The following is a 12795-nucleotide window of genomic DNA, read 5'->3' as shown; positions in this document are numbered from 1 at the left end:
TGTCCAATAAGTGGTGGTAAATGGTAAACATGCTCTCTGCTATCCACGTTATATTTTAATTATTATTTTGGGTATAGGGGAGGGTCACTTTTTGGGAGGGTTTAGGTAAAATATGTTTTGCTGAAAGGGGAGGACCATCCATTTTCATTTCAGAGCAGTCCGATTTTCAGAGAGGTGTCTTCTTATAAATAACGTTCACAACCCTTACTATGCTCGTGACCAATGAGTAGATGGGAGGGGCAGGACAGGCAGTGCGTCAAGCCTCTCAAATATAACCAAAAAAACTGGCTACACAAACTCCGGAGATGCCGGTTGATGAGCGGGAGCAGCTTGGATGAACTTATTGAATAACAATTATGTGTACATTTATTTCGTAGCGCTCGCACGGAGTCAAGCGCTTCGTGGTGGATTCATTAGAGGAGTTTCTCTAGTTTCAAGAAACTTTATTATAATATATACATGTACTAGGCTATAGATACAGTATGTTTACGATTGTAGCCTAAAATACGCTGCTTTCAAAATAATAGTGTGGAACACACACTTGAAAATACTATAACACAGTGAGAAAGAAGCCACGCACTCAGGTAAGCCATCTTTCTTACTATTTTCAAATCAAATGTAATTATATGGGAACATCACTTTTTTCCCAAAGTTGCCAAGTAAATGCTATTATACAAAGACTAGGATAGGTGCTAATATTGTACTATTCTGCTTGAAATTTCAAATGTTTTGCACTGATCTTTATAACCTGTGAATATGTTTGATCATTTATCATTATTTATTGTTTAAAGGTTCAAACAAATGTGCACACATGGCGAACATCTTTCATTGCATTTATAATAAATGTCTAGAGCCATGCAGCGAAACCTAAATGATTTCATACAGTATTAGAAAACATTATACAAGCAGTTCTTAAAAGGGCAATCTGGGGTGGTACATCCTTTTTTTAAACGTTTGAAATAATTATATATAGCCATTTTATTCTTGAAGAATTTATAAATACCTCATGAGCTTAGTTTAACTTTCTTAGTTAATCTTGTTCTAATCTTGTTTTATTCCATTGTTTGTCCTTGCATCCATAGCTCCTTCAATGAATTTGAGTGGTTAAAAACTTTCCAGCAATACTGCTCAGCTTTTTACCAAAAAAGTGTTGTTTGAATCCCAGAATGCCCCTTTCAGCAAGACAGGCCTTTCTCTGTGCTGGTTGCTGATAATAAGCAGAATCTACTGCACACCCAAAACCGATTAGTGAAGGTGCTATATGCAAAATGCAAAACTGGAAAAACAGGAAAATAGGGTCCTGTAGGGTCAGCCCTAATTTGTGTGCTCTCTGACACTCGGAGTTGCATGGTAAATGGCCCAGGAACACAAGGAAAGCACAAAGAACAATGCCCAAGGACTAGCCAGCCTGTTCCCTGCTGAGGGGCCAAAATGTATCTCTCTGCTACAGTATCCAGAGGACTGAGTATTGAATGAGTGATAGAAAAGTACTATATAATCCATATTTAGTATCTATTGTTCACTGAGGATAACTCTGATGCTATCTAAACTGAATAAAAATATGAACGCAACATGTAAAGTGTTGGCCCCATGTGTCATGACCTGAAATAAAAATCCCAGAAATGTTCCATATGCACAAAAAATAATTTGCAGTAGGTACAATCGGTCTCACAACCGCAGACCACATGTAAAGTGCTATGTGGGTGAGCAGTTTGCTGATGTCAAGGTTGTGAGCAGAGTGCCCCATGGTGGCAGTGGGGTTATGGTATGGGCAGGCATAAGCTACAGACAACGAACACAATTGCATTTTATCGATAGCAGTTTTAATGCACAGAGATACCGTGACGAGAAAATGGCGCCGAGCAGAAGGCAGACGTTTTACGTTCCCCCAAGCGATTGTGTTTTTTGTTCGTTTATCTGCGTTGTTTGTAACTAATTTGTTTCACTATTTTGTTGCTATATTGCTATCGTCTCTTATGACCGAAAATAACTTCTAGACATCAGGACTGCGATTACTCACCACGGACAAGCAGAATCCTTTTTCTTCTTTCACGACTCTGACGAGCCCTGGGACTAAACACCTCCCTCTGCAACTGGATCCTGGACTTCCTGACGGGCCGCCCCCAGGTGTTAAGGGTAGGTAACAACACATCCTCCATGCTGATCCTCAACACAGGGGCCCCTCAGGGGTGCGTGCTCAGCCCCCTCCTGTACTCCCTGTTCACCAGTGACTGCACAGCCAGGCACGACTCCAACACCATCATTAAATTTGCCGATGACACAACAGTGGTAGGCCTGATCACCGACAACAACGAGACAGCCTATAGGGAGGAGGTCAGAGACCTGGCCATGTGGTGCCATGACAACAACCTCTCCCTCAACGTGATCAAGACAAAGGAGGTGATTGTGGACTACAGGAAAAAGAGGACCGAGCACGCCCCCATTCTCATCGACGGGGCTGCAGTGGAGCAGGTTGTGAGGTTCAAGTTCCTTGGTGTCCACATCACCAACAAACTAACATGGTCCAAGCACACCATGACAGTCATAAAGCGGACACGACAAAACCTATTCCCCCTCAGGAGACTGAAAAGATTTGGCATGGGTCCTCAGATCCTCAAAAGTTTCTACAGCTGCACCATCGAGAGCATCCTGACTGGTTGCATCACTGCCTGGTATGGCAACTGCTCGGCCTCCGACCGCAATGCACTGCAGAGGGTAGTGCGAACGGCCCAGTACATCACTGGGGCCAAGCTTCCTGCCATCCAGGACCTCTATACCAGGCAGTGTCAGAGGAAGGCCCTGAAAATGTTCAAAGTCTCCAGCCACCCTAGTCATAGACTGTTCTCTCTGCTACCACACGGCAAGCTGTACCGGAGCGCCAAGTCTAGGTCCAAGAGGCTTCTAAACAGCTTCTACCCCCAAGCCATAAGACTCCTGAACATCTAGTCAAATGGCTACCCAGACTATTCACATTGCCCCCCCCCCTCTCCACACCACTGCCACTCTCTGTCATCTATGCATTGTCACTTTAATTAACTCCACCTACATATACATACTACCTCAACTAACCGGTGCCCCCGCACATTGACTCTGTACTGGCACCCCCCTGTATATATATATATATATATATATATATTTTTTTTTACTGCTTCTCTTTATTTACTTGTCACTTTCATGTCTTATTCTTAACCATATTTTTGGAAACTGCACTGTCGGTTAGGGGCTCGTAAGTAAGCATTTCACTGTAAGGTAAGGTTGTATTTGGCGCATGTGACTAATAAAATTTGATTTGATTTTGATTTGATTTGAGATCCTGAGGCCCATTGTCATGCTTTATCTGCCACCATCACCTCATGTTTCAGCATGATAATGCACGGCCCCATGTCACAAGGATCTGTACACAATTCCTGGAAGCTGAAAATGTTCTCAGTTCTTCCATGGCCTGCATACTCAGCAGACTCACCAGCCGAGCAATCAGCCTGTCACCAACCCTTTGGAAACATTTGGAAAAAATTGTGTTTGACCAGATACAATGCTATTTTACAGTAAACACATTGACAACAGACTTTCTGCACGCTCACGGGGAAGGACATTCAACAACCACATCACTTACACAAATGACTGATGATTGGCTGAGATAAATTGATGATAAATAGATTGTGGCGGCTGTTTTGTTAGACTTCAGTGTGGCTTTTGACATTACTTGTATCTGTACAGGGTGGACTCTGAATTACTCTATGCAAAGTTTTATTGTCTTCTTGTCACGCCCTGACCTTAGTTATCTATATTTTCTTTATTATTTTGGTTAGGTCAGGGTGTGACGAGGGTGGGTATGCTTGTTTTGTATTGTCTAGGGTTTTTGTATGTCATGGGGAGTTTGTAAGTCTAGGCATATGTAGGTCTATGGTGGCCTGAATTGGTTCCCATTCAGAGGCAGCTGTTTATCGTTGTCTCTGATTGGGGATCATATTTAGGTTGCCATTTTCCCTTGGGTATTTGTGGGTTCTTGTCTATGTGTAGTGGCCTGTCAGCACTCATTTGTATAGCGTCACGGTTCGTTTTTGTTATTTTGTTCAGTGTTTCTTCTTATTAAAGAAGAATGTACGCATACCACGCTACGCCTTGGTCTCCTCCTTTTGACGGCCGTGACACTTCTCAGCAATTGTGTCTTATTACTTTGGTCTCATCCGTCACACAATCCTTTAAATGCTGTGACACCATGTGGCGATTGGGCCTGGTAATGTTTAGGTTACTGTAAGCTTGGTATTGTTAGATTGGTCAATGGTGGTTGGTTTTGGGTTGAAAGGTTACACCTTCAGATGTTGTAAATTGAATTAAATGTTGTTGTTCTCTCTCTTGTATCCTGTATCTAAGTTGTAGGTTGTATGATCAATTCTCATTTCCTTCTGGCCTAATAAGCATCTCTTATGTTCATGCTTTGTCTTCTAATTCTTTGGAACTTAAGCTTTATGCCTTGTAAATGAGTCCATTCAATGTTACTTAAATATCTGCCTTTGATATAGAGAATTCTCAGACCAATTCTTGCTAGTCAACGTCAACTCATTGCATCATGCTTGCTTGTATATTTTAATTACCTCTATGAAGTCAGATAAACATTATAATAGGCTAATTGCTTTGTCCAATTATAAGTCGCTGTCACGACTTCCGCCGAAGTCGGCCCCTCTCCTTGTTCGGGTGGTGGTCGACGTCACCGGCTTTCTAGTCACCACCGATCCATGTTTTGTTTTGTCTGTATTACACACACACATGGTTTCAATTCCCATATCATGTTCCTTATTTAACCCTCTGGCATACCTTTCTGTTCTGTCCGTGATTGTTGGTCTCTTAGTGGTTCGTGTAGGTGTTATTCTGTCTGTATTTTCCTTATTGGAATATTGCTTGCCTTTTTTGTGAGTAAACTCAGTTGTTTTGCTCAAACCTGTGTCCTGCGCCTGACTCCTCTACATCTCTGCACCCAATCGTTGACAGTCGCATGCGATGTATATACTCGACTGACGGAAAGCATAGCTACTATTAAAATACATTTTTATCTGACTGGAAGTGTACAGACTGAAGTGGCAGCAAGTCTTAAACTTGAAATGGTTGAACATTTTGTCATGTCTTTTTGGTCTGTTTTCCTCTGTAGTCACTGCTAGTTTTGAAGCCTTTGTTAAGGCCTCTAGAAGTGCAAGTAATTTAAAACACCAAATATCCATTGATATGCTGTAATGTGTAAACACATTACCTAGCAGCCAACCTGATTGCACTAATCCCTTGTAATTACAGTAAAATACTGGGAAATACAAACTCCTCCCCTTAATGAATTTCGTTCATCCATAATTTTTTTTCAGTATAAACAGTCAATTTAACGGTATTGTACTGTTATTAAACAGTACTTGCTTTGAAACCATATTTATATTACAGTAGGTGTACTATAGAATGAAATACAGAATTTTGCTTACCACGAGCTGCCTGTAAGCTACTGTCAATTTAACAGTAACCCCTATACAGTGCATGATATTCAGCCCATTGAGTCATCCCTACCAAAATATTTCTTATCTAACACAACTCAGGATAAGACCCAGATGCAGATATACGAGGCAGACAGTTTGAAACGTCAGGTCAAGCCAGGCAGAGGTGGAAACGAGACAAAGGGCTGTGAGACAGAGGTTTGATCCTAGATACATGAATAGTGGGATGTATACGGAGGGTGCGGTGCCAATAAAGGGCCGATAAAATTGCTAGGGGAAAGTTTACGGGACTCCACCCGGAGGGGCAAATCCCGAGTGGACAGCCATACCCTCTGCCAAAGACGATATCTGGGAGCAGGGTGGCGGTCTTCCATGTACGGCGACAGCGACGGACGAACATCTGTGCCGATGGTATGCTGACCTCTTGTTCAGGGAAGAGCGGGGGCTGATATCGCATGGAACACTCGAAAGTCGAGAGACTAGTGGCCAAGCAGAGAAGGGTGTTGCGGGCGTATTCCACCCACATGTGTTGTTGGCTCCACGTGGTGGGGTTGGTCGAGACGAGGCACCTAAGCATATTCTCCAGGTCTTGATTGGCACGCTCTGACTAGCCGTTGGACCGGGTATGAAACCCGGAGGACAAGCTGGCTCGATGTCCCAATAAGGGTGCAGAACTCTTTCCAGAATCGGGACGAGAATTGACGACCACAATCAGAGACAATGTCGGCAGGGAGTTCATGGATTTGGAAGACGTGCTGCACCATGAGCTGAGTCGTCTCCTGAAGGTAACTTGGGGAGAGGGATGAAATGGGCAGCTTTAGAGAACCTATCCACTACTGTCAGGATAGTGGTGTTGCCATCAGACGGAGGAAGCCCAGTGACAAAATCCAGGGATATATGAGACCAGGAGCGATGAGGAACAGGGAGTGGCTGAAGGAGGCCTGCCGCAGAGTCTTATTCTGAGCACAAACCGTGCATGTGGCGACGAAGGCTGAGACCTCAGGAACCATAGTGGGCCACCAGAAGCGTTGTCGGAGGAAGGCCAGGGTTCAACGGGAGCTAGGATGGCAGGTGAGCTTGGAGGAATGAGCACATTCCAGGACCTGAGAGAGGGCCGAATCAGGGACAAACATCCGGTAATCTTGACAATTAAAAAATCATTAAAGTAGTTGCCAATATCAGTGGGTTTAATGAGCCATCTGATTCAATGAATGATGAAGCTGAGTTTGCCTTTTTGCCCAACATTTCTTTTAAGGTGCTCCAAAGCTTTTTACTATCATTCTTTATATAATTTATCTTAGTTTTATAGTATAGTTTCAACACTTCCACCACTGGCATTTCTGTCTTTTCTGTAAATGTTATAACCTTGTATTGCTACCACTGTATCATCAAAGGTATTATCTAAGTGAGTTTCAGAGAGAGTCAAAATATGAATGTCATCTGTTACTAGCAAGTTATTTACTTCATTAACCTTGTTTCTTAGGCTACATATGTTAACGTGGGCTATTTTTGAACACTTTTCTGGGATGCTTGATTGTTTTCATTGTTTTACTGGGTAGCTTAGCAGAATTAGACATGCTCATGCTGTTTATGTTAGTGCAGGGTGAGCTGCACACATGGGACTTCCAACTATGGCACACCGCCTCAGTGCTAACACTATAACTCTGGTTCATAGGCACATGATTACTGCATACAATAGCTGTGGGATCAGCAGAGGCATTCAGCGCAGTTAGAGGGGCATAAATTAGGTTACTTACATTGCGTCTTCCAACGCCCCTGGGATAATGTACATTTGCTGAAACATTATGACAACTCAGCGACACAATGGTAGGAATTTACTGAGCTGGGCTTGGGTCATTGATAAGTAATTGTCTCAATGCAGCCTTATAATGCTGTGAAAGGATCCAGGAACCCAAATGATTTGGATGGATCCCATCCTCCTTATCAAACGAGCTTTGTTTCCAGAAGGTATCAAAATTGTCAATAAATGTTACACCCACAGAGCTGAAATAGTCTCGTAGCCAGTTATGGGGGGCTAAAAGTCTGCTGAAACGTTCAATGCCACACTCAACCCCATCAGTTCTTTAAAATCCATCGTCAGCTGCCCTTCATAATGTCATTGAATCCCACATTAGCTATGATAGACTCAATTTCCTGATGCTGATTTAAAATGTTTGGTAGCAGCTTATTGATATCCTGTACTCGTGCTCCTGGATAGCACAAAGGTTTTGCCCAACGGACTGAGACATTACTCACCATTGAACTGCCCAATACAACGGCCGGAGAAGGGAATGGAGAAATCTGAACATTCCTACCCCTCACACAATTCTTTGAACCTTTCACGGATCCACGAGAAGCAGGATAGCGTATGCCCGCTGCTTCCCCCGATAGGTCCAGACCTCCCACAGAAGGCAGTGCCCGTCAGATCCAGAGAGAGGGAAAGGAGCCGAACTCGACAACGAAGCCACTGCTGGAGTCAGCGTATTTGGAGTCAGCACCGCCAGCGCAGACACAGGCAATCCCAGCGATGAAGGCTCCTTTCCCTCTCCCTTCGGCTCCTTTCCCTCTCTCTGGATCTGACGGGCACTGCCTTCTGTGGGAGGTCTGGACCTATCGGGGGAAGCAGCGGGCATACCCCGAGGGCTCTCTATGGTCAGGGCGTGACAGTAAGTTAGTGCAGAATTGAGATTTGCTTGCTAATCGTAGGCACCTCATTCCTGTATTCCTCTGCAAGCAAACAATTGCTTCATTTGAACTGTGGATTGTCAATACAGTGGAGTCGACCATGTGTGAATGTTGCTGTTGTATGTTTACAAGGCCTATGCCAAACATTAGGAATGCCTTCCTAATATTGATTGGCACCCCCCCCCCCCTCCACACACACACACACACACACACACACACTGATTTGAAGTGGGTTTAACAAGTGACATCAATAAGGTATCATAGCATTCACCTGGTCAATCTATTTCATGGAAAGAGCAAGTGTTCTTAATGTTTCGTACCCTGTATATATTTAGTGTATAATGTATATTTACTTATCAGATCGGACTTGCCGTAACTGAAGTTCCCTATATTTTTTCCCCTACAGGGCTGTTTTCTCTTTCATTTGAAGTTTAAGAAAGACAAGTCTTAACATGTGAAATATTAAAACCTTTACACTCAATTTCTTTGTACTTCTTTTCCTTGGAAAAGGGTTTGGGATTTACTGGAACCAGGACATATCCACCCTTAAGGATTTTAGTGACGTAGTTCCTCCGGATTGTGGGAATCCCATTGAACTGACCAGGGTAAGTGCAGTTCAACCTTTGTTTCCTCTTGCGCTCACTTCCCATTCCTAAGTGAATGTCACTAGGGCGGCCAAACAGTTATGCCACATTAAGCAAAGCATCAGTCCAGATATCATGTCATTCCATACAATATCATAACACCTTTTATAGAGACTATATTATTTTTCTAATGCATGAGTTGTTAAGCCACTCAGTAGGGAAATATGACTCTAATAGGAAGTATTTTTCTCACAGAGGGAGTTGCTTTCTTTAGCAAAACCAATAGTGGAGTCGACCATGGGGATAAAAGAGGACTTAGTAGTGACCACGGCTGTGAACTTTGTCGGGAACGGAAACTTTCTGGACTCGGCGTTCCGCTACACCCTCTTCCCAGTGTTCTACGGTGTTGTGTTCATCCTTGGGCTGATAGCCAATAGTTACGTGCTGTTCGTGTTGTGGCGCCTGCGCGATGCCAAGGCCTTGAACGAGATCTGCATCTACATGGCCAACCTGACTGTGGCCGACCTCCTCTTCGTGTGCTCCCTCCCCGTCTGGATTGGCTACTACCATCACGGTGGCGTCTGGCTCTACGGCGAATTCCTGTGCCGTGTCACCGGCGTGTTCTTCTTCATCAACACCTACTGCTCCGTCCTCTTCCTCACTGCCATCAGTATCAACCGCTACTGGGCCATCGCGCGCCCGCTGAACGCCGCCTCGTCCGACCATTGGTGCCGTGGGGTGGTCGTCACAGCGGTCATCTGGGTGGTCACTCTGTCCATGTCTGTGCCATACCTCTTGAAGACGGGCATCCAGAAGGACGAGCGCAACGTGTCGCGATGCTTTGAGGGCTACCACCTTGAGACAGATGGCGAGAAGCGGCTGGTGGCCGCAACCCACCTTATCATTGTGGGGTGCTTCGTCTTGGTCTTCTTCCTCGTCGTAGTGTGTAATCTGCTAATCGCCCGGGCGTTACTAGCCCAGTCCCTTACCCAGGCTCGGGGCTCCAGTTCCTCCAAACCCCGGGGGGTGAAGGGCCGGGCCCTGCAGATGCTGTGCGCTGTGGTGGGGGTGTTCGTGGTGTGCTTCCTCCCCCACCACATGGTCCAGGGCCCCTGGACCCTGGCTGTGCTGGAGATCAAGGAGGGCTGGGGCAGCACGGAATGGAACCAGAAGACCAGGCAGTGGTTGAACGACGCCCACCAGGTCACCCTGATGCTGATGGGGCTCAACTGCCTCTTAGATCCCGTGGTGTACTGCTTCGCCACCAGGAGGTTCCACATGTATATCAAGGACCATCTGAAAAAGGTGGGGATGGGCAGAGGCTGCTCGGAAACAGCCATCACACACATCTCTATAGTGGAATGCAAGAATGTGAGCCAGGGGCTCCATCGTGAACAGCTCAATAATTAAAGTCCTTCACTGTAACGGAAAACTGTCATTTATATGGTAAATTTGGGTATTATCAACAGTAAAATACTCCAAACGTTTTACTGCAGCATAATGTAAATTGTTGTGGGCGGGGAAACAATTGCTTTATTTTGAATGGTACTGTAATTCCACCCCACAGAATACAGTACTGTACCGTGTCAAAAACCTTTTGACCTCTTGTGGGTGCATGTTATTGTTGTTTCTGGCTTATGAACATATTTTGAGCTGTGCCTTGTAAGAGGCTATATTTGTTGCACCCATGAGTGAAAATGCTGTACCAATTTAACTTATGTTATAGGAGACAGATTGTACAGGGGACAGATTTTAGTGGCAGTGAGTCTTAAACCTTAAATGGTTGAGCATTTTGCCATGTCCTTTTGGTCTGATTTTGTTAAGGCCTCTACAGGTGCAAGTAATATAAAATACCAATTATGCAGTAATATGCTGTGGGATGTTTACAACCAGATTCATCTGGTTTTCAAGGGAAAAGGAAAGAGAGCCTGTGACGCCTACACGACTTCCGCTTTTGGACGTTAACAAGGCGACACTCCATCTTAACTCCTCCTCCACATTTATTGGATTGGTTGAACAGTGCAGAAGAGAACCTCCCCCAACAGTTTTTTTCTTCTCGTCAGCTACGTTAGGTTACCTAGCAGCCAACCTGCTTGCACCAATCCCTTGTAATTACAGTAAAATACTGTGAATTACAAACCCGTCCCCTCAATGAATTTCATTCATCCATGTGCCGACCTTACAGTGAAATGCTTACTTACAAGCCCTTAACCAACAACGCAGTTAAGAAAAATAAGTGTTTAGAAAGTATTTACTAAAATAAACTGAAGTAAAAAATAAAAAGAAGAAAATAGAAAAATAGTTAAAGAGCAACAATAAAATAACAGTAGTGAGGCTATATACAGGGGGTACCGGTTAGTTGAGGTAATATGTACATGAAAATAGAGGTAAAGTGACTATGCATAAATAATAAACAGAGTAGCAGCAGCGTAAAAATGGGGGGGGTAGGCATTTGCAAATAGTCTGGGTAGCCATTTGATTAGCTGTTAAATTTCACCACCTCTTTCTTCCTGTTCTTTTTCTCTTTGAGCATAAACAGAGTATAAAAGCAGAAGTTTCATAGGGAACTTGAGCTTCTATAAATGATAGATTCACCCCTTATACAATTCCCTCTGGAAGGAGATTAAAGGGCTCTATTCAGAAATCCTCATTATTCCGTTGAATGATTTAAAATTTGAGCGTCATTATTTCTATATAGCCTATACTTTCTCGTTCTGAACTTCTAACCTGAGTAGGACGGGTCTGGCTTTGCGACAATGATCAAGAGCAGCTGCTCACCGATATGATAGCCCCAATGCAGTTACACCTCCGACACCGCCAAAACATCAGCTATGCGGGTGTCGGCTATTGCCGGTTAATGCTGATCTGATTGAATCTAGTCCTAAGGGTCCCACTGTTCAGCAAGAGTAGGAGCAGGGCAAGTTTCATTCAGCCATCAGGCTGCTGAACAGTGGGACATAGGACAGATATAGATGGACAGTAGGCCCCAGAGACTTTGAATATGTGAAAATGTAAATGTGTGACTTGTGTACTAGCTTTCCAGTTTTCCGTACTGCATGTAATATATTGTGTTGTGTTTGTGTATTTGTATGCTGACACCAGAAAATGAATTTACATGTAAATGGACAAAGTATATCGTATCATATCGTATTTGTTTTGCAATTTGTACGATTGCAAAACAAATACTGGGAGCCAAGAAGTACTTTTTAAAATGTGATGAATTGCTATTATTGTTATTGCTATTATTATTGTAAAGAATGGTGGAGTAACAAGCTTTTAAGGTCATTTTATGAGGCTGGTAACCATCCTACTGGGCACAGATGTCAATTCAACATCTATTCCATGTTGGGTCAGCGTAATTTCAATGAAATGACGTGGAAACCATGTTGATTCAACCAGTATATGCCCAGTGGGATGTGATGAACGTGATGACTTGTCAGCTGCTGAAGTATAAACAGAGACGGTTTATGAAAGAAGTTGACCACTGGTATAAATGTTGCACTCTTTGTATGTGATGCAATTGAAACATATTGTGTAACGCTGTACTGTATTCTCAAATAAAACAAATATCTAACGGTCACGTCCGTTAAAAAAACTGGACCAAGGTGCAGCGTGGTGAGTGTACATTTTCTCTTTATTGAAAAAAATTACGACGAACAAAAACAATAAACACTACAAAAACTAACCGTGAGGCTACAGGCTACAGTGAGGGAAAAAAGTATTTGATCCCCTGCTGATTTTGTACGTTTGCCCACTGACAAAGAAATGATCAGTCTATAATTTTAATGGTAGGTTTATTTGAACAGTGAGAGACAGAATATCAACAAAAAAATCCAGAAAAACGCATGTCAAAAATGTTATGAATTGATTTGCATTTTAATGAGGGAAATAAGTATTTGACCCCTCTGCAAAACATGACTTAGTACTTGGTGGCAAAACCCTTGTTGGCAATCACAGAGGTCAGACGTTTCTTGTAGTTGGCCACCAGGTTTGCACACATCTCAGGAGGGATTTTGTCCCACTCCTCTTTGCAGATCTTCTTCAAGTCATTAAGG

General features: G+C 43.5%; 1 protein-coding gene across 1 annotated transcript; it reads left to right on the top strand.

Moving 5' to 3' along the window:
- Positions 1-206: 206 nt before the first annotated feature.
- LOC139530561 (platelet-activating factor receptor-like) lies at positions 207-12216 on the top strand. Its single transcript, XM_071327081.1, has 3 exons — positions 207-584; positions 8667-8761; positions 8996-12216. The coding sequence occupies exon 3, from the start codon at positions 9038-9040 to the stop codon at positions 10148-10150; it is 1113 nt and encodes a 370-aa protein (XP_071183182.1). The 5' UTR covers positions 207-584; positions 8667-8761; positions 8996-9037; the 3' UTR covers positions 10151-12216.
- The last annotated feature ends 579 nt before the right edge of the window (positions 12217-12795 follow it).

The sequence above is a fragment of the Salvelinus alpinus genome, chromosome 9 (genome assembly GCF_045679555.1).
Source record: "Salvelinus alpinus chromosome 9, SLU_Salpinus.1, whole genome shotgun sequence".
Lineage (NCBI taxonomy): Eukaryota > Metazoa > Chordata > Actinopteri > Salmoniformes > Salmonidae > Salvelinus > Salvelinus alpinus.
Note: the sequence above shows the minus strand (reverse complement) of the source record. Positions and strands in the feature narration are given on the sequence as shown.